The sequence below is a fragment of the Candida orthopsilosis genome (genome assembly GCF_000315875.1).
Source record: "Candida orthopsilosis Co 90-125, chromosome 2 draft sequence".
Taxonomy (NCBI): Eukaryota; Fungi; Ascomycota; class Pichiomycetes; order Serinales; family Debaryomycetaceae; genus Lodderomyces; species Lodderomyces orthopsilosis.
Genome location: NC_018295.1, coordinates 2,010,649 through 2,032,289, shown reverse-complemented (window position 1 = coordinate 2,032,289; position 21,641 = coordinate 2,010,649). Strand labels below are relative to the sequence as shown.

Here is a 21,641-nt window from a genome sequence, read left to right as displayed (position 1 = left end):
ATTATGGGGTAGCAATATAGTGAGAGATTATTATTTTGTGCGAACTGTCTCTAACTATGAGAACTAATCTATGCTATTAATGGAGAGGATTCTGGCTGCGGATCGTCACTGAAATAGTCCGGTTGTGAGTCCCTATCTAAAAATTCATCATACGATTTTCCAAAGTTATTAGTACAATCAGGGTCATCCGAATAATCATTTGCTTCATCACAGTCAGTGTCAGTATTGCTTTGGAATGCGGTGTTTATCTCTGTTTCTGTAAGCTCACCTTCGTTCACAAGTCCACTTTCTTTCTTTCGCTTGCGTCTCGCCTTCTCCTTCACGTACTGTTTATAGTCATTGTAATCATCAACTGCGGCTTGTTCTTGTTTGTATCTCTCGTCCGTGACATCAGGGTCTCTGGCAGTACCTAAATGTGTATCTTCAAGAAATGTAACATGATCCATGTCATCTGGAAAGTATGATTGCTTGACCACGCCATTCTCATAGTTGGGGTTATACTTGTATTCAACTCCAAAACCCATATCTTTCATCAAACGAGTCGGAGCATTTCTCAAATGAATAGGGACAGGTAGTCGTAGCACTTCGGGTCTTTCATTGATCAACTTCTGGGCAGATCTTAATGCACGGTATGATTTTGTAGATTTAGGTGCTCGGGCAAGCTTTGTTGTACAATGAGCCAATATAATCTCCCCTTCTGGCATCCCCACAAATTCAAAAGCTTGTTTGGCAGAAACAATGAACGGGAGACATGAACTATCCCTGAGGCCGATATCCTCACTTGCTATGACTGTCATTCTCCTTAGAATGAACAAAGGGTCCTCCCCGCCGGACAACATCTTTACTAAATAAAACATTGCCGCATCAGCATCAGACCCTCGAATCGACTTATGAAACGCGCTTATAATATCATAGTGTGCATCACCATCTTTGTCGTACATTTGATGAAAATTTCGAGACTTTAAAATTCTTTTGAGGTCATCCACAGTTACGTTCACTATGGCTCCATCGCTTGGCTTTTCATCAAACCTGTCAGCAGATAAGTATGCGTTTACAGTTTCGAGAACATTCAAAGCGGCACGAGAGTCTCCCATACACAACCCAGCAATGTATTCAAATGAATCATTTTCAAGAGTCATGTAAGGCAAATAGTATAATAGCTTACGTGTTCGATTAACTTCAAAAAGTGCTCGATTCAAAATTTTCACAATTGCTTCCGGGCTAAATGCTTCCATGACAAATGTCTGTATTCTTGACAATAACGCATTGTTTAATGAAAATGACGGGTTTTCTGTTGTAGCTCCAATCACCGTGCAAACACCTCTTTCCACCACTGGAAGAAGTAAATCTTGAACTGCTTTGTTATATCGGTGGATTTCGTCAATAAAAAGGATGGTACGCTGTTGGGTTAGCTTTTTATGATTCTCAGCTTGTACAAACACCTGTTTCAAATCTTTTGCTCCACTGCCAGCACCAGAAAGCTCAACAAATTTACAGCTGGTTGATTTTGCTATAATTCGGCCTAATGTAGTTTTGCCACATCCTGGTGGTCCCCATAATATAAATGACGGGATTAGATCCGATTTGATGATATTTCTCAATGGTGCACCCTCCCCTAACAATCTTTCCTGGCCAATAAAATCATTCAATGTCTTTGGTCGTAGCCTATGTGCTAGTGGGACACCAACTTGTCGTTTTAGCTCTGCAATCTCTTTGGTTGCATCATTAGAAAATGGTTGTGTTTGGGATTCGTTGCGTGTTAAAGTAGATTCATTCTCAACATTGTTTGGTTCCTTCTGTGATGACGCCTCTAAGTTTCTCAGCCTTTGCACATCACCCTTCAGCTCTTGGGTTGATTTCTTTTTCTTTGATACTTGCACGTCTGTAGAAACCTTCAATCCGAGGGCGCTAAAAGCATCGCGTTTCTTTGCTTTCAGGTCAATAGAATCACCAGTGTTTTCTGTATCCGGCTTGACTTCTTGATTATCTAGACAGCTGTTGACGTGCCGTTCTAAGAGCAATTTTGGAATCGGTTTGGAACATATAGGGCACAATTCTTCCATTGTTGGTGCTATAAAGGATTCATGACGCGGTCTCAAAAATTATCGTGAAAATAAATGCACTCTTTGACGAAATGAGTACTGAGATAGACTTACACACACCACACCATGAAGCACATAGTCATCCTCTAAAGAGAAAAAAGTCGTCACAACTGACCTCCTCATCCAAGAGGCATAAACATGCGACGGTAAAAACCGAGATGGAGGATATAGAAGAATCGAGTGAAGAGATAGCCAAACAATACAAGAAATACACAAATGCACCAAAGTATGACCTTAATAGCGAGGAACTCTACTGTGTGTGTCGAAAGTCCGATGAAGGAGAGTTGATGATTGCTTGTGATGGATGCGAAGAATGGTTCCATGCCAAATGCATGAACATTAGACCCGAGCTTTCCAACTTGATTGCCAAATTTTACTGCAAATTCTGTGTATGGAAGGGTGAAGGAGTCACGTTATGGAAACGCAAGTGCCGCCTAGATTACTGTTATGAGCCTATCAAGGAGCATTCCAAATACTGCAGTCATGAACATGGGAAGGAATACATGCGACTGTTGCTTCTAGAAAGTAGTTTGCTTGATCAAGGTGTCATCAAGAGGGTGTTGACACACGTAGGGAATGACGTAGATAAACTTCATTCACTAGGATCGGAATTCCCTGAACTTGAAGAGGTAAAAGCTTTCCGACAAGATGAGACTAAGCTAGATCAGCTTTCTCAGGCGGTGCGAGAGCAGGTTGAATCCTTGCAAAGGAAAATCGATGGTGTCAAACAGCAAAAGCAAATGCAAATACAAGAACAAGAACGACTTCAGTCAGTAAAGGAGAATACAAAAGTTATCAATGAGAAATTGTCGACTCTAATATTCCCTGACGCAGAAGACGTGAAGCAAACCAAAACCAAGTCTAAAAAGGGAAAACAAAAGAAACGTGTGGATCTTTGCCTTTGTAGCAAGGGAGAGCACAGTTTGATTCAAGAAATTGCCAGTTCAGACGAAATGTTGGAGCAAATTGCAGCAAAAGTCAAGAAAAGAATTAGTGAGGACAGTGAGGAGGAGGAAGACGAGGAAGAAGTAAACGACGATGACCCAGATTGGTTCCAAAATCAAATTTGCATTAGAGACAAGAAGAAATGTTATCGACACAATGGCTGGTGGAATTTATTTTACGATGATACAGAAAAGTTATTGGACCAGCTTAAATCAAAAGAATCAGTGATTGAGAAACAGATTGACGATGTTTTGCGAAATTATTCTATTGCAAAGTATAATAATAAATAAGTAGTTGTTCATTGTATTACACAACTGTATAACTGAGAGAATGTTTGCCATTCATTCACAACACACTAGAAATTTATTTCTTCTTTCCATTAATAGTGGCAACGATTCTTCTTGAATGCTTGTAGGTTCTGAATTCGCATAACCAGATACCTTGCCAAGTACCAGTATTTAATTTACCGTTCGTAACAGGAATACTCAAACTAACACCAATAGTAGAACTTTTAATATGACCAGGCATATCATCGGGGCCTTCGTCGGCATGAATGTAATGATCCCCTTCTGGGGCTATTCTATCAAGAGCTGTATTCATATCAGCTCTAACATCCGGATCGCAATTTTCATTCAATGTCAATCCAGCGGAGGTATGTTGAAGGAATAAATTTAAAATTCCAACCTCGTAGTCTCTAATTTGAGGCACCTTTTGGTAAACCTCATCGGTTACTAAATAGCAACCTTTGTTTCTTGGTGCTAATGAAAACGTGGTTTGGTCCCAGGAGGACATGCTGTTACTGTATGAGTTGGAGTTTTGTTAGTTGTGGTGGTAGTAGAAAACGAAATAACAAAAGTGAGATAGTGAGGTTATTCACAAAATGAATATGGCTGTTTGTAATTTTAGTAAAACTAATCTATGTTGATCGCTATTTATTTGTTGTGGACTTACCTGTAAATAATTTAGGTTTCAAATTGTGCTCTTTGAAAGGTATTTGCCACTGAACTTTCGCAACAATTGCTAAATTTTTCATTTTCTTCCTTTTTTTGCCGCAAAGCAGGTCTGGAATTAGGCTAGTTGATTAGAATCCTGAGTTAGTAATACTAAACCAATACGCCGGTCTAGTACCCTGTCCAAAGTATGGGTAATAAATTAGTTTTCTGATAAAGATGTTTTAGATTTCGTTGACCGGTGCATCCTGTAATAACGAAGGCACTGATGTTTAGTGATCAAATCAAACTACTAAATAGTCCAAGCAAATAGCAGGTCGTTGATGATAAGAAAGCTTTGTAATTAATACAATAGATTGGTTTTGTAATCAATGAGTAGCTGGAATGGTGTAAATTATGTTAAATTTGGCACAAATTCCACCCAAAATTGATCACAGAATGAAATTATTAAAAAATTAAATAGAACAATATGTTAGCAGGAACTTGTTTTACTCCCACACTTGACCACTTTGAGTAGTATAAATCCTCCCAGAAAAATCTGTACCTAGTAAAATACTTCAACGAAGATGGTTGTTGCAAAAACCTAGTTTTGTGTTCCTTTGTCTCACTTGAAAATTTAGAGATGAGGTTTCTCAATTTTTTCCAAAACCTATTAAAGTACTTCATTCTTATACTCAATCACAAGCTATCATGCAAGTCGCAGTACATCAAGAAGATGCTGACATTTTGCTCAAGCAAAAGAATATTCTCAATGAGGATGTGGTGGAGAAATATAGAGTTGCCGGTCAAATCACTCAAACTGGGTTGACTTACCTTACGTCGCTAATCAATAACTCATATCATTTGGGCACAACTGCTAAATTAACCATCCAACAGCTATGTCTATTGACTGATTCCTTCTTAACTGAGTTGTTATCAGGGCATTATAACAAGAAGGTTGATGAAAAGGGTATCTCATCTCCAACTACAATCAACGTAAATGAATTATTGAATGGGTTTGCACCTGAAATTGATGATGAAAGAGGATTATACTTGAATGAAGGAGATGTTGTAACAGTTAGCTTGGGGGTTCAGATTGATGGTTACACTTCAAATTTAACACACACTTTGGTTATTTATCCAACAAATGCAGAATTGAAGCCAAATGGACCATTGTTGGGAAATAACGCAGATGCCATCAGTGCCACTCATATCGCCACTGAGGCGGTCGTTGCTTTACTTGGGACTTCGTTATCACCAGAAAAACTTCCAAATCAACTTAAAAATAGTTCAAATGTCATCACCGGCACGCAAATCCGTCAACTTGTTGATGCCGTTGCCGCTTGCTTCAATTGTACTGTTGTTCCAGGATCAAAAGTGAGAAGAATCAGAAGGTTTTTAGCTGGTCAAGCGGAAGGAATAGTTGCTGAACGTGATTTCAAAGGTGTTGTTTGGGATGAGTCTCATCAAGAAGCTAGTCTCTTGAAACAAAGTTCTCTTCAATCTACAGATTTGATCACTCAGGATACTTCAAAACCAATTTATACATCAAATTCCAGTGCTATACCTACTGATGAGTTTGTTGTCGTTCCTGGGGAAGTTTATCATGTTGATATACGTATGTGTGGAGTAAACTTGGAGGAATTGGGAATTGTCACTACCGAAGAAATTGATCACTTTACTGGTAAGAACAATAAGCAAGAATTTACTTCCAAAGCTTCAATATTTGTTCGTGATTTTGCTGTTGTTCATCAATTGAAATTAAAGACATCAAGAAAGCTTTTAGGTGAAATCGATAAATCTTTTTCGGTATACCCATTCAAATTAGATTTCGCTAGTAAGGCGTTTCCAATCGAAGTTGATGCAAATGAAGAGGAAATAAAATTACAAATAAATCAATTGAGGGAAGATTTAAAGACCTTCAGATTAGGTGCTGCGGAATTGAGCAATCGCCATCTTATACAAAGCAAACCAATCCAGATTACCAAATTTGTTCCGTTAAAGGAGATTTTGTTAACTGCAAATCCAACGGGTAAACATGGTATTGATGCTGCAAAACCGGTGTTGCCTGGTATGGAGATTCCCTTACCTCAATTAAACATTTCATCAATCAAATTAAGATCCTTGTTGAAAAAGGGGCATAACATAGCCAATGTGAGGGAAGCTACAACAGTATTGATCAACAGCCAATCTCAAGAAGTTTTGAGATTGAACGGAGGAGAGACAACTGCAAGAGTCAACTGGATACATTCCCAATACAAGTTATCCGACGAATTGAATGAAGTAATCACCCACTTGGTTCAATTGACAAAAGACAGTCGTTTTGGTATTAAAGTAAAGGACGTTAATCCTTACAAGTTGACACAACAAAGCTTGGGGGTTGAGTCTATGCAAATGGATTAAATAGAATAAGTAGTTATTCAATAGATTATTGATCTTGGACTACGGTGCTCTAGACAGAGTAAATGGGAAATCACACTTCGTGTTAGACGTCGACCTATATTTTCTCCTCGGATGGGTCGTAGGTTAAAAAACTTGGCAGCGTCTACCGCGCCATGGCATTAAAAGCTAATACAATATCCTTAGATAACAAAACATCCATGCATACATATAATAGTGTCACGAGAGCAAAAAAGAAATAAAGAAAAAAGAGGCTGTCGTGCATAATAAAAACGTAAAAGTGTTGTGTGCGTGAGAGTGTCTGAGAATTAATAATTTATCACAATTTTTTTTTATTTGCTTTTCAATACAATCAACAAAGAAAGACATAGTTATCTATTACTCAAAGGTATGTGTAATATCATAAGATGTATTAAAAGTCAAGTTTATGATTGATTGATTTATAGGGAGGGGCTTGTGTTGTGTGCTTTGTGTGTTTTACAGTGGAGCTATCGGCGAGACCGCAATTGACATTGTTTATCACCCCTTTTGTCGACAAACTTTGTTATAGCAAGCATTTGGTATCGTTTGACGGGTTGGCTACACTGGGTTTACAAATAGTCCACCTTCATAAGATTTACTTCATTGAGCCATTTACAAGAGCAATAGCAACCTCACGTATACGTATTCGGGTCAATGTTACACCGCCAATGAATCTTGTTTATAGTTTGTGTTGTCAAGTTTTTGCCATTTTTGAATTTTTAAGACAAGACACGACTTTCATGTCCACACACACGCACAAAATTTTTCTTTTTCCAAAGAAATTGTCGACTCACAGTGATCAACGATTCGTAAAAAACGAGAGAGAGAGAGAGAGAAAAATCAATCGCAAGTGGTCAACATTAGTCAAATACATATCAATTGAATTTGCCCCTTAGATCTTCATCAGATTTATAATCCATCTCAGAATTGAAGCTCACTCGATAAGCTTATCTTCAATTGAAAGTAAATTACACGATTCCAATTGTACGTTGAGCACACTAGTGTCAAGCAAATATTAGTTGTTGGAAAAGTTGATCACACAAACGATCGTTGTCTCTCCAATCAATCACTTCAAACTATACTTGATCAGTTTTAGTTTAATACATTACTAACATTACTCAATAGTTTATCACATATCCCGTATACCTCCACTAACTACAGACCATCCGAATAATGACTGTCTCACGCGAAGATTCCGTTTACCTTGCCAAATTGGCCGAACAAGCTGAAAGATATGAAGAAATGGTTGAGAATATGAAAGCTGTTGCTTCTTCTGGTCAAGAATTATCAGTTGAAGAACGTAATTTGTTATCAGTTGCCTACAAAAATGTTATTGGAGCTCGTCGTGCTTCATGGAGAATTGTTTCTTCAATTGAACAAAAAGAAGAATCTAAGGGTAACGAAAACCAAGTTGCTTTGATTAGAGATTACCGTGCCAAGATTGAGGCTGAATTATCTAAAATATGTGAAGATATTCTTTCTGTTTTAGACAACCATTTGATTTCATCAGCTCAAACTGGAGAATCTAAAGTATTTTACTACAAAATGAAGGGTGATTACCACAGATACTTGGCTGAATTTGCTGTAGCCGACAAACGTAAAGAAGCTGCTGACTTGTCCTTGGAAGCTTATAAAGCTGCCTCTGATGTTGCTGTTACTGAATTACCACCAACACATCCAATCAGATTGGGTTTGGCTTTGAACTTTTCTGTGTTTTACTATGAAATTTTGAACTCTCCTGACAGGGCTTGTCATTTGGCTAAACAAGCTTTTGACGATGCTGTTGCCGACTTGGAAACATTGTCAGAAGACTCATACAAGGATTCTACTTTGATTATGCAATTGTTGAGAGATAACTTGACCTTGTGGACTGATTTGTCTGAAGCTCCACAAACTGAAGAACAACAACAACAGCAACAGCAACAACAACAATCTAGTCAACAAGCTCCAGCATCTTCAGAGGCTAAACCCGATCAAGAATAGAGTTAATGTAAATTTTATAGTTATTGTATCTGTGTGAATTAAATTTGTCTAAGAAAGAAGTGTAGGCTGATCCTTAGCAACCAGAGTAATGGCTCCTACAAGCTTGAGCTATCTCATTTCCATAGCTAACTCTATCTTTCTATGTTGTTGTTACGCGTCGTAAATGATCCACACACGACCAAATCTATTTGTTATGATTGAGAATGCGTGTAACTTTTTCTAAAAAACAACAAAATAGAGAGAAAAAAAATTGCAAGAGAGAGAGTGTTTGGATCAACCACTGGAAAACAAATCGTGTTTATTTTATTTCAACAAGGGTCTAGACTTATTACAACCACACTTGGTCCAAAATACATCACAATATGCCAGAACCAGTAGGAGTAGCCAATTTGCCCAATCAAAGGTATGTATCAACACAAGCTACACAGTGGTTTTTCATTACATGAATTTATTTGATCAGGGACAAGGTTTTACAACCAAATTATTGTCCAGAATGAATACCTGAGAAAACCGCCAAAACCCCTATAATCGCTTTATGTACTAACCCACCGAACAGGTACAAAATTGTCTCCAAAGAAGGGGCTACCTTCACCATCATGGTGGCGGGAGAAAGTGGTTTGGGAAAAACAACATTTATGAATACTTTATTTCAAACTTCGTTAAAACCACATCAAGATCCTCGCAACAGACACAACAAATTCACTTCATCTCATCAAACTGTGGAAATTGATATAGTTAGGGCCATTTTGGAGGAAAAGAATTTCAAAATCAGATTGAATATTATTGATACGCCAGGATTTGGAAATAACGTAAACAACAATGATTCTTGGGTTCCTATTATTGATTTTATCGATGATCAACATGAATCTTTTATGAGACAAGAACAACAACCCTCAAGACTCGCCAAAAAAGATTTGAGAGTACATGCCTGTCTCTACTTTATTAGACCAACAGGTCATCTGTTGAAACCATTGGATATCGAAGTTATGAAACGATTGTCCACAAGAGTGAACTTGATTCCAGTTATTGCTAAAGCGGATACTTTGTCACCTCAGGAAATGGAGACTTTCAAAAGCAGAATAAGAGATATCATTGAGGCTCAAGATATAAATATTTACACACCTCCTTTGGAATTGGATGACCCTGCTAGCGCGGAACATGCTAAACAGTTGATTGAAGCAATGCCATTTTCCATCATTGGTTCTGAAGAGGACGTTGAAGTTTCTCCGGGCCAATTTGTAAGAGGTAGAAAGTATCCATGGGGGGTAGTTGAAATCGAAAATGACCAACATTGCGATTTCAAGAAATTGAGGAGTTTGTTGTTGAGAACAAATATGTTGGATTTGATCTCATCGACAAACGAATTGCACTATGAAACTTTCCGTTCAATCAAACTAGGTGATGATGAAGGGGAAAATCGAGGATTAAATGGAGGCGAAGACGGATCAAATGAAGAATTGACCAATGAAAAGGGTGAAGTAATCAAGAAACCTTCAGTTAAAAAGCCAAGACGAGTGTACAACCCAAAGTTCAAAGAAGAGGAAGATGCATTAAAGAAATTCTTTACCGAGCAGATAAAGGCAGAAGAACAAAGATTTAGGCAATGGGAGACTAATATAATCAACGAAAGAAATAGATTGAATCAAGATTTAGAGGAGATGCAATCGAAATTAAAGGGTTTGGAAGAACAGGTTAAAAAGTTACAAATTTCCAAACGTTGAGGTAGGAAATGAGTAGATTCAGTTTCGATATCTGGTTTATTTAGTTTGATCTTTTTTATTTCTAATGTATGTTATTTGAAAGAGTGTGAAAAACGGGTGTATATTGTAGGAGGGGGTTCTCAGCGACGGTTATAGGTGGAGGTAGAAACTTTACACAAAATTTTTTTTAAATCCATCCAAGTATCAGAGTAGGTCCAACCACGTCTATGGATACAGGAAAGCACTATATTCAAGGAGTGTCCATCTACAGGTATTTGAAACAAAGATCAGCTTTCAAAACTTTTGCAACACATAGATCATGCATACAGATAACAATTCCATACGACATGAAAAAGAAAGTAGCCACGGCACGAATCTAACATATAACATGCAAACTCCGCTAACTCAACAACAGCCACAGCAATCACCGCTACAGGAACACAAGTATAAGCGGAACTATCGTGCATGCCTTAATTGCCGCGTGCGGAAAGTCAAATGCGATTTGGGTCCTGTTGATAATCCCCATGATGGGAAATGTGCCCGATGTTTACGAGAGCGGAAAGATTGTGTTTTTGTTGAAAGTAAGCGTGGCGGAGCCAATAACGTATTGAGCGGGAGACGTAAAAGGCAAAAGCAAAATCATCTGGGAGATTATGAGACGAGCCAGTCCCCTGATTCTGCCTCGAATATTTCTCGTGGTAACCATGAAGTGAATTATCTTGGGTCAAACGTATCGGCACACCAACATGACTCCTCACCGCAATCTTTGCCTGGTATCAATAGTATTTTAAGTGAAGGCGACTCACATGGCGCGAATGGCCTGCACAGACCAAGCCCGAATTCGTATGATTCAGCGCAAAATGTAACAACTACATCAACAGTGGAGAGCAAAAACGACAATGTGGTAGATAAGACAGGACAACGTAATCATTTTGCTACAATGGAGGGTGCTTTAGTGTTTTTGGCGAGTGCAGCAGGAACAATTGCCAAGGCGGACGAGAGAGACAATATTGATGCAAGAGCTAAATATGATCAGATTGAAGCTATGACGGGAAACAATAGCCACAGAGCCAGTGTTGATGAGAACAATACTCCACAAATGAACCAGGAAGAAATACATTCCTCTTACATGCTGAGACAGAATTCTCAACTGCAGTATGCCACAAGTCATCGCTCTAGTTTAGATAATGGAACACAAAGTTCACGTTCAATGAGTTGCAATGACTCTGTAACCAACCAGCAACAAAATCAACAAGATTATCCATCCATTTCGAGTCGTCACAATTCAATTGACAACAACAAGTCTCAGATATACCCTTATATGAATCCAACCAGAAATAAACGAATGATGATGCCAGCAGCAGAAAGTGGTTATGCAGTACGTCCTAAAGCATCAAAGAAGTTGTCAAGTATTGAGTACATTGGACCTGCTCCACACGGTATTTTAACTGAAGATGAAGCTGAGCGTTTAATCAATTTGTTTTTCTCCACCATGCATCCGTATTTCCCTCATATTCCTAAATTCCTTCACTCGCTGAAAGTGTTATCAGGATATCCTATATTGCTTTGTGCAATCTTGACAATATCATCACGATATCACCCATTTGAAAATAATGCTAGTAGCTTACAAAATGGAAATGTACCGAGAAATATTGAAGTTCATGATCGATTGTGGCTTTATGTCCAACGATTGATTTCACAAACAGTTTGGGCTGAAGCTAGTACGAGATCAATTGGAACGATATTTGCATTTCTACTTTTCACCGAGTGGAATCCTCGAGCTATACATTGGAGATGGTCAGATTATGCAAACAAGGCAGAAGAGGGAGGTAATGAAAGTGAGGCTGGAATGGGTGGATTAAACTTACAAGGTGGTGGCATTGGAGCAATTCATGCAACAACGGCTGCTCTTGGTGGGAAAAGTGGCAGTGGTGATGGGAATGATGGGAATGCTGCTGTTGGTGGTCTGAATCTTGCCGGGTTAGGCGCAATGAGAAGAAGTCATCGTATGGCATGGATGTTAATTGGAAGTGCAGTGCGTTTGGCTCAAGATATGGGGTTTATGGAAATGAGCTCAAAGACGTTAATTGCGACTCATATAGCAGAAATTAATTCAGTTATGGACATATCACGTCGTTCAATGCTCGCTCATTCTTTATCTGAGATAGACTTGGACGAAGATGAAATAAGTGAAGAAGATGTGGAATACGGAGAAGATGTTGATGATGATGTCAACATTATGAAAATGAGTGAAGAAGAGCTCAAACGTGCAGCTAGTGAACATACATTCAAGTTTACTAAAGCACAAAAGGCACAAATTGAATTGCTACAGATTATGTCTTTGGGTCATGAATCGTTTTATGGGTACAAGGCACAATTGGGTCAATTATCACAGCGTCAGAATTTGTCAGTTTTGAATATAATTAGTCCTTTAATTAACAACTGGAGTCGCAAGTACAAGCAATTTTTAGTCCCAACAAGTGGAAAATTAGCTAAACATGTGTCCAACTTCCAACATCAATGGACAAAACCAAGGTCCAAAACATGTCAGGAGATTAATGAATCTATTCAACAAGAGTCGTTCATCTTTGAGTTTAATTATGTGAAGCTTTACATTTATTCATTAGCACTTAGTCCTTCCCCAAGGACTATGATGGGGAAAAAGAATAGAGTATCACTAAAATTGGATGAGTTATCCAGATCAGCTAGATTCATTGAACAAGCTTTCAACGCAGCCAATGAAATGTTGAATGCAGCCCATCGCATCCACAAGTTTAAAATGTTGCGATTCATGCCGGTACGTTGGTTAACGAGATTAGTTCGTGCTGTAGCTTTCATCGTTAAATGCTACTTGACAATAACAGCGCAAAAGAATGGTAGTGGAACTGCAGCTGCGGCATTTGCATCAACGAGGGAAACGTATGATCCAACTGTGTTATCATTTAGCTTGATTAGTATTGATGATATATCTTCCCTGATTCATCGAGCTGCGTTGACATTGAGAGACTGTTCACCAGATGAGTTGCATTTGTGTACGCGGTATTCCAATATTTTGATGTATTTGTATTCTGAAATGAAGAATAAAAAGAACGATCAGGAAGAAGAAGAGATGGATGGTGATCATCATTATCCTCAAGTCGAAAGTACTTCGTCCGATAGAGGCAGGTACCAACCTTATGAGCATGAAGGTGTGCAACCACCAATATCCACAAAAACACACTTTTCACATGGTGTAACCTTGAATGAGTCAGTTGAGCAACAAACTCCACAACATCAACCATATGAAAAGCTGGATGCGTTCCCGTATGGCCCATATTTTAAACAACCAACAAATGTTCCAACATCAGCGCCAATTGCCGTTGGTGTTACAGGAAAACCAACTAGTCCAATGGCACTGAACATGACGTCGGCATCAGTGTCGGCTCCAGGACCAGCATCGTCCGTGCCTCCACCATCAACCCAACTGCATGATAAAGAAGCATCTTTTTCGTCATCCAACTCTACGAACACGGGTCAATTGGGTACATCTTCTAGTTCTTTCAATCGCCCGACTTCGACAGGTAATGATGCCAGCGGTGACAACACTGATACTGGTATATCAGCAGGAAACAATAACAACAACAATATAATGGGTATTGGTGATTCAGAAGTCATGGATTGGTTTATGAATAATCAAACCATTGGTTTGGATTTCGTTGCTCCTTGGACAGAAATGATTGAACAGCAATTGAATTCTAATGATCAGAATTTTTACCTCTAAGTAGACATGGGGTGGCGCTTCTGTAGAGAGTGTTTTTAAAAGGTGTGTATTCCATCCTCACTACATATGTCTGAAAGAGAGATTTTACTGGAGTTTTGTCTCTGTGGTTTTATGCTGGTTGCAAAAGATTAGAAAAAGAAGAGGATATATAGGGACCTGTAGAAGCAATTCGTACATCCTATGCTTAAAAGTTACATCTTTGCCTGGCACATTGTTATTATTCACATCTCACTACCTTGTTTTTGAAATCTTCTGTAAGTCTCAGTTCACTCTGAATTCGTTATCATTCCGCTTGAAAAGATGTCACTATGAGCCACACCAAGTCTTTGTGTGTGGTACACTTGTCCAGAAGAGGCTTTCGCAGACTTCAATGTAGGGCGGAACTTATAAAATGCACTTTATTCTTTACAGAGGCGACAAATTCTGCTTCTTTGCAGTCCTTACAAGTTAGTGTTTTACATTGTTCTTTTATTGTTTAGACTGGAGGCTATGCTATAGAAGAGACAATGAAACAAAAAATACTGAAACAAGTACAATTGTCCTATCTGAAATTTCGATGAAATTTCGAGCCTTTTCTTCTCGTGCCTGAGATTTCTTATTGTGTGGACTGTAGTTTTGTACTTTTAGTACATATGCTGCAAAACGCGTTCTCCATTCGATAAAGCTTAGTGGCACACATTAGCCGTCAAATACTATTGTTTAGTTGTGTTACCGATAACAAACCACATTTTTAGTTGTTTTCACATGGCGAGAATCTAGCTTGTAAAGAAACAACTGAGAAGATACTCTCTTGTTGCAATTGTTATAAAATTTTCTATAGTGGATCGAAATAGGGGCACGTTGTCGCCCCAAGATCTCTCCCTTTGTCGATTCCTGTTTGTAATATTATTTTCAGGGGTAAATATAAAAATTTACCCGATATAATAGTAAATAGTAGATCGATCGATTCTGTGAGCTATTTCCAGTTAAAATGCTTGGCTATTCGTATCTGGTTATAAGTTTTGCATTGTATAAAGTGGTGTTTTTTAGTTAAATGCATGGACGAAAAAGATGGCTGGTTGTATCAACAATTGACGTCAATAGTTCTTTTCTCATTGATATAATACGAGAAACGTGGGGTGGAAAGGAAAGACCGGGATGGAAAGATTGCTACTGAATGACCAAACTGTGCAATCTACAGCCAACATCTATAGACAAAAGCTTTGGATCATTAAGACAGTTTTGCAACCTGCTGGGGCGGCGCCATTTTTAGTTACAATCGTATTACGTACCTCTTGAACGGAGAAACAGGCGTTGATTGTAGCACGGCACTCGCCTCAATTCTCCTGGTAGTAGCCTCCATATGGGTCATACTATGTTACACATTTCCACTTTGTACCTCTGTTGTTTGAATGGAATTGGAGAATTTTAGAGATATTGAGTTATTTTTAGTGGTGTGTTTTTTATCTTGCTTTGTGTCAAATTGGTTACGCATATATAAACCTTTTTTGTTGTTGACACGCCAAAACTAAAGACAAAAGACTATAGTTCTTAGACGACATTTGTTTATTGTGTACGTTCTTGACAATTACCTAATTGAGTAAATTAAATAACAATGTCAAAATATAAAGTATACACCACACTGCACCACAACCACAAAGCTATAACCTCACTGTTGCGGATGTAGTTGGGGCATTGAAAGGACTCGCTATCACATAGGGCAACTCGACCCTTCCCAAATAGGTCAACGATGTAACCAACCAGAAAGATTGCTGGAGGTGTATATTTGAATTTTCTTGAAGTTAGCAAAAATTTCATATGCACCAGGGCGAATCAAGTTAACAAAAAAAAAAAAGTAAACAAACAAACAATAGCCACGAGTAGAAACCAAATAGTAACCGTATAGGAAGTCTGTATCCATATGAATCTCTATATATGTTTTAGTAAAAAGTGCTGTTTTGGCAAACCAATTAATCCTTGGTGCATAGAGACAGACTCGATGATAACTCTCTACTCTTCTTTCAGTGCACCATAATGTGCAAATCTATCAACAAACAACACACTTTTTGTGCTTATATCAGTACTTTGTGCTAGGAACTGGATAGCAATTCACAGAAACGTATGTACTACTTGTGTTTATGCTGTTATTGTTTGTGGGAAAATGCAGGATCAACAAATTTTATTGAACACAAATTTATTCAAAAGTAGAATTTTGAGGCTATGCCATTTGGTAAAAGAGGGGGCTACACTTGCTTTGGTAGGAGCTAAAAGTATCGTCTTTTCTCCTTTGCATTTCATAGGCTGTTGTCTTTGCAACTGGACCATAGCTAAGAACGGAATCCCTCCACAAGCTCAATAAGATTTGGCCTGGTTTTCTTGGAACCCCGTGGCGTAGTAAACCTTGTGGGACATATTTTTGAATTAATCCGAGGATTTGACTAACAAAATGTCTTTTCCCGGCTCAAAGCAAATAAAAAATGTCTCCAAAAATATGGATTTTGTGTCATACACTCCTTTCAAATGTCGCTGCAATTTTTACATCCGATCGGAACACAAAAGGGGTAAAGTAGATTTTAGACGCTGAAAAATTTTCTCTCGAGATTGTACGGGAATGTTGCAAAGAAGAGCCAAAAGTGTAAAAAGGATTAATGCGTAGCATGTTAGAGGTCCCGATCTACCGTAACAGCCATGCCCAATTGTTTCTGTCTGTTTATGTTTATTAATTTGTTTTGTAAATGTCTAATATTTCTCAATCGAATCAAATGAAAAATAAACAAACAAACCAACAGGCCCACCCGTAGAAAATGCAAAGTCTAAGAAAATGTACACTAAAACGCTTACACCCATACACAAGTAGAGTAACAAAACTATTAAAGCAATATGTAGGGAGAGATTATGCGACATTTTAAAATTTTCCTTCGCCTCTGTTTTCAAATTCAACGAAATAACTTTTTAGTTTCATTGAAATATTTTCAACAACCCTTTTTCTTTACACTTTTTTCTTCCAAAAGTATTTTATCACAACCTTTCTCAGTCCGTTCGCTTTCTTTTTCATTTCAATTCATAAACCTTTTCAATTACCAAAAAGAAAGATCATGCAATTGAAGAACTTATTAGCTGTATCAGCTATTGCAGGATTAGCTTCTGCTGCCAACAGTACGTATCAATTACCACAGGTAACAACATTTGTTGTTATTTTTATGATTATTATTTTGTTTCTATCGAATTATTTTCTTGTCCAAGAGGGTCCTCATCAACACTGAATATTTAAAGGCTTATTTTCAATCTTAGGCCGTTTAAGATAGGGCTTACTATCATAGAGTAGATGCAATGTGGTGCAGTGGCTAGATCAACAAATAATTGGACGCCCGGTGCCTCACTTGCACTTTCATCAACTCATATCGAGTCCATTTATTGATATTTTTTTAAGTCAAATACATTCAAGTCGTACTACACAATTGCATCCTTTGGGGTGGGTTCATATAAATCACATTGCTGAAACCATTGGGGGCTAACTTTTTTTTTTCGCCTCGATCAACAGAAAATATAAATAGAAACAAAAAAGGGGCATTGATTTTCGGCCCCCTAAATATACTACACTGACCACGGTAAAAGCCCAAATGATTCGATGAAGCGACTATTATGGAATATCTTACCTTTAGGAGCTAAATAACAATCAAAAACCATTTAGTCCCATATACTAACTGCTCTATTTAGACTCCACTTTGACTACAGCTACTCCGCTGATAAACAAAGACTGTTCTTTCTCAGACTTTACTGCCACCGCTTCATCACAAGTTTCCCAAGTTGCTGCATGTGAAACTGCTGCAGGTAACATCGTCATCAATGGTGATGCTTTCGGTACAGTTGAATTAACTGGTTTGCAACAATTATACGGTGACTTGGCCATCAGAAACGTTACCCAAGCCCAAACCATTAATGCCCCAACTTTGCAATTGGTTTCGGGTGATTTGGAAATCAATGCTTGTACCGTTTTGTCCAACTTGAACTTGGCTCAATTGACCACTGTTGGTACTTTGGAATTGACTGCTTTGCCAGCTTTAGAATCAACTGGTTTGGCTGCTGGTTTAACCTCTGCTGAATCTATTATTGTTTCTGATACTGGTTTGAACCATTTGACTGGTATCAATGTTTACCAATTGAAGGTCTTCAACGTTAACAACAATGACGATATTGACTCAATTGATTCAGGTTTGAAAGAAGTTACTGATACTATTGATATTTCTTACAATGCTGACAAGGTTGATGTTAACTTGGATGAATTGACTTCAGCCAAGAACATTGTCTTGCAACAAGTTAATTCATTCAATGCACCAAACTTGACTGTTGCTAACGGTTCCATCACTATCACTTCATCTTCCCTTGAAAAGCTTGAATTGGCTCAATTGAAATCTGTTGGTAATGCCATTGCTCTTAGCAAGAATGAAGATTTGGAAGAATTGGATTTCCCTAAATTGACTACTATTGGTGGCGCTTTGCAAATTTCAGACAACGACAACTTAAAATCATTGGAAGCTTTTTCAGAAGTCACTTCTATTGGCGGTACCGTCAACATTAACGGTTCTTTTGACAATGGTACTTTTGACTCATTGACTAAAGTTGCTGGTGGTTTCATCTTGAAGATTGACGGTGACTTGTCATGTTCCGCTTTCAACAAATTGAACTCCAAGGGTGATATTAAAGGTGACAAATTCCAATGTCAAGATCAACAAACCACTTCATCATCATCATCCGCCAAAAAGAACTCCCAATCTTCTGATTCATCTGATTCAAGTGAAACTGGATCAGACTCTTCTTCATCTTCAGACTCATCATCATCATCTTCAGACTCATCTAGTAAATCCAACGATGCTTCATCCTCAAGAATTGGATTGTTTGCCACCGTTGTTTCTACTTTTGTTGCCGTTGGTGCTGCTTTGTTCTAGGAAAGAGAGTCTTGCTTTTGAATAGATAATCCGTTTGGTGATTTTTTAATGTTTGTTTTTTAATATATATATTATTCAGTCTTTTAGAAGCTGAATTTCCGTAGCCCTTAATAAAAAGATTACAATAGTTGTAAAGTTTCATTGAATGCTTCTATACCAGCTATTTATAGGATTACTTTGTCTATTTGCTCCATTTTTAGTGCTTCAGCCACCTCTTCGGCAAATAAATCAGCAGCGTTGCCAATGCTTGGAAGTGCACCGTTGCGCACAGATTTCTCCAACTCCTGTTTCAACGATGTCGTTTGCTTCAGCTTCAATCCACACATTTCAAACGTGTTCAAGAATTTCAAATCTGGATTAATATTTAAAGCAATACCAAACTCAGTCACACCATGGCGTACTCGAACACCAACACTTGCAATCTTTTCCTCTTCACCTTGGCTATTGACCACCCAAACTCCTGGATTTTCATCCAGTATTTTACCTTGAACGCCAAAGTTTCCAAGTACATTGACCACGGATTGTAGCAATACTCTATTTACAAAACACTTGGCTGAAAGTTTGAAAAACGATTTCAAGTCAACCACTACATATGCCACAAGTTGCCCTTTGCCATGCCACGTCACTTGACCACCACGCTCTAGTTGATAGAACTTGCACCCAAATCGGGCAAATTTTTCAATATCCTGTTGACTAATTTGTTTCTTCAGTTTCAAGCCTGAAGCGTAAACATTTTCAAATTGGAAAGTGAGTACAGTAGACCGCGGTTGAACTTGTTGCATTTTATCGAGAAGGCCTTGCTGAACGGTTGACAGCGTTTGGTTCTGCTTCTCTATACGTCGTACCTTTGACTCTATCCTTTTGTAATCAAGGTTATGTTCCATTAATGCCGACTGGATGTCAAGACCATGTTGAAAAGTTGATATACCAGGGAAATGGATATGCTGGAGTGTACGATTGGCTTTGTTGATGGTGTGGTAATACCGATTCATCAAATATAGTTTACAACAGTGGATCAGTACGTGTATGAAAAACGTTGTTTACGTTTGGAAATTTTGATCCAAAATATAACAAGATTCTCATCAACATGGATCGATACCAAGATAAGCCAAAGCCCAGATCAAGGCCGGTTTCTGCAATTATATCAACTACAACAACCAATGTCACTTCTCATGATCATGGGACGTCTTTCCTGCCAACATCAGCGACACTGCTAACACTGCTAACTTCACATCAAATACCCCGAACACAACCAACTTCAACATCAACCAATCTTTTACGAAAATCGGAACCACTGAAGCTTTTGCAAACGCCACGAATCTCACTTGAAAAGGCATTGAGAAAGTCACCTACACTCATCACAAAGAAGGATATTCTCAAAAATGAATTGCGTACTGCTGGTAATTCCAACATCGATGAATCCAACCATGATCGTCTCGAATTGCAGTTCCTTGTTTCAATCTATGTCCCCGGTCTTCGCCCTTTGCGCAATGCAAGCTTGTTGGACCGATTGAGGAATCGATTGCCAACAATTGTGGAAAATCTTGATGTCAATTTGTCACTACATTTGTTTCTATCAACAATCATGGTGAGGTTTGTCAATCTGTGGTATTTGACAAAGCTAAATACTAATAATAAGGAGTTTTTAAAGGCTGTGTATGATGATATTTTAGTTGCTTTAGTGAGAGACGTGGCAAATAGAATTGCCACTATAAGTAGTTACCATTTGTTGAACGTCGCTGATGATTTAGTTCTGATATTGAATACTCATTTGACAGAATTTGTTGCCGAGGGGAAGTACCCATATAAGGTTCTCGATGATTATTATGATCTAACAGAGACGGCAAATAGCCTATACTATGATTCATTTAAGAATCCAAGGGATGTGCTTCAGATGTATCTTTCACAAAAGCATATAATCTTTGACCAGCTGAAAGATACTCAAGAGGAGCCAGTCTTAATTTACTTTAGAGTTATGGTTCAAACAATGCTTCAGAAAATCATGGAAAACAATGAAAAAGATTCAATATTCACATCGAAAATAACAAGCGATTTGCTAATTTTGGCACTTGGTGATTTGGTTATAAATCAACTTTTCCAAAAAACATCGTCGCCTGAATTTATTTTAGGTTCGATCAACAAAGCCGTGCTAAGCTTGTTGTCCGTCTTGAAGAAGCATAAAAATACCAAAGCTTCGGCGACTGTGTCTAATCAATCGGTTATTGGTATAGTCGTGACTTTTGCATACACCATATACGAACTGTTAGTAATGTTGGTTATGGCAATTAAGTTATCTTCCAGGTATGAAGCTCCTTTTGACGTGATAAACTCCTCAGTGTTTCTACTAGTGGGAACATTATTGACGCTTAAGCAAACCAGACCATTGTTATACACCCTTGCATTATCATTAAAGAGCGTTATATGGAGCATCCTGGGATTAAAGAATGGTATCAATAATGTGGCCCTGAAGTATGCGATTGAGTACTTGAGTGAAACCCTTACAGAGGAAACTATTCGCAATCTAATCAATCAGTTGCGGATAGAATTATTTTACACAGACAAGAAGGATATACTGCATGAAGATCAGGATGTTTTGCTTGACACTGTTGCTGACAATATTGCCGAGTTATTTACTCATTTACCCTTTGGAAAGCAGCTACATCTTAATATACTATGCAATAAAATCAAGCAGGTCTTGATTATATTTGACCACGATGAGCAGTTGGATCCCGCAAACAATGTCAACCAGCTTCTCGTTATCCAATTCTTGGACCGTATTGTTTATGCCGTATATAATGATATATAAGCAATCGATTTTGCAGTAAATGAATCGCGCAAAAATTTCTTTTAGTAAATCATACCACCATTTCTATATA

At 38.2% G+C, this 21,641-nt stretch overlaps 10 protein-coding genes across 10 annotated transcripts; 7 read left to right on the top strand and 3 right to left on the bottom strand. All coding sequences in view use genetic code 12, as the record gives it.

Annotated features, from left to right (window-relative positions):
* Positions 1–68: 68 nt before the first annotated feature.
* CORT_0B09720 (DNA-dependent ATPase) lies at positions 69–2,063 on the bottom strand (the record flags this gene model as incomplete). The annotated part of the gene is made up of 1 exon (XM_003868063.1): positions 69–2,063. One exon carries the CDS (start codon positions 2,061–2,063, stop codon positions 69–71), a length of 1,995 nt encoding a protein of 664 aa, XP_003868111.1.
* A 71-nt stretch (positions 2,064–2,134) lies between these two features.
* CORT_0B09710 (Spp1 histone methyltransferase) lies at positions 2,135–3,337 on the top strand (the record flags this gene model as incomplete). The annotated part of the gene is made up of 1 exon (XM_003868062.1): positions 2,135–3,337. One exon carries the CDS (start codon positions 2,135–2,137, stop codon positions 3,335–3,337), a length of 1,203 nt encoding a protein of 400 aa, XP_003868110.1.
* A 73-nt stretch (positions 3,338–3,410) lies between these two features.
* Positions 3,411–3,839, bottom strand: CORT_0B09700 (hypothetical protein; the record flags this gene model as incomplete). Its single annotated transcript, XM_003868061.1, has 1 exon — positions 3,411–3,839. One exon carries the CDS (start codon positions 3,837–3,839, stop codon positions 3,411–3,413), a length of 429 nt encoding a protein of 142 aa, XP_003868109.1.
* An 848-nt stretch (positions 3,840–4,687) lies between these two features.
* Positions 4,688–6,379, top strand: CORT_0B09690 (Arx1 ribosomal large subunit biogenesis protein; the record flags this gene model as incomplete). The annotated part of the gene is made up of 1 exon (XM_003868060.1): positions 4,688–6,379. The coding sequence occupies one exon, from the start codon at positions 4,688–4,690 to the stop codon at positions 6,377–6,379; it is 1,692 nt and encodes a 563-aa protein (XP_003868108.1).
* Positions 6,380–7,570: 1,191 nt separating this feature from the next.
* CORT_0B09680 (Bmh1 14-3-3 protein) lies at positions 7,571–8,380 on the top strand (the record flags this gene model as incomplete). Its single annotated transcript, XM_003868059.1, has 1 exon — positions 7,571–8,380. One exon carries the CDS (start codon positions 7,571–7,573, stop codon positions 8,378–8,380), a length of 810 nt encoding a protein of 269 aa, XP_003868107.1.
* A 362-nt stretch (positions 8,381–8,742) lies between these two features.
* CORT_0B09670 (Cdc12 septin) lies at positions 8,743–10,101 on the top strand (the record flags this gene model as incomplete). Its single annotated transcript, XM_003868058.1, has 2 exons — positions 8,743–8,783; positions 8,937–10,101. 2 exons carry the CDS (start codon positions 8,743–8,745, stop codon positions 10,099–10,101), a joined length of 1,206 nt encoding a protein of 401 aa, XP_003868106.1.
* Positions 10,102–10,399: 298 nt separating this feature from the next.
* On the top strand, positions 10,400–13,840 carry CORT_0B09660 (Aro80 protein; the record flags this gene model as incomplete). The annotated part of the gene is made up of 1 exon (XM_003868057.1): positions 10,400–13,840. One exon carries the CDS (start codon positions 10,400–10,402, stop codon positions 13,838–13,840), a length of 3,441 nt encoding a protein of 1,146 aa, XP_003868105.1.
* Positions 13,841–16,914: 3,074 nt separating this feature from the next.
* CORT_0B09650 (Ecm33 GPI-anchored cell wall protein) lies at positions 16,915–18,765 on the top strand (the record flags this gene model as incomplete). Its single annotated transcript, XM_003868056.1, has 2 exons — positions 16,915–16,975; positions 17,537–18,765. 2 exons carry the CDS (start codon positions 16,915–16,917, stop codon positions 18,763–18,765), a joined length of 1,290 nt encoding a protein of 429 aa, XP_003868104.1.
* Positions 18,766–18,929: 164 nt separating this feature from the next.
* Positions 18,930–19,757, bottom strand: CORT_0B09640 (Lip2 protein; the record flags this gene model as incomplete). Its single annotated transcript, XM_003868055.1, has 1 exon — positions 18,930–19,757. The coding sequence occupies one exon, from the start codon at positions 19,755–19,757 to the stop codon at positions 18,930–18,932; it is 828 nt and encodes a 275-aa protein (XP_003868103.1).
* A 95-nt stretch (positions 19,758–19,852) lies between these two features.
* On the top strand, positions 19,853–21,571 carry CORT_0B09630 (hypothetical protein; the record flags this gene model as incomplete). The annotated part of the gene is made up of 1 exon (XM_003868054.1): positions 19,853–21,571. One exon carries the CDS (start codon positions 19,853–19,855, stop codon positions 21,569–21,571), a length of 1,719 nt encoding a protein of 572 aa, XP_003868102.1.
* Between the last annotated feature and the right edge of the window lie 70 nt (positions 21,572–21,641).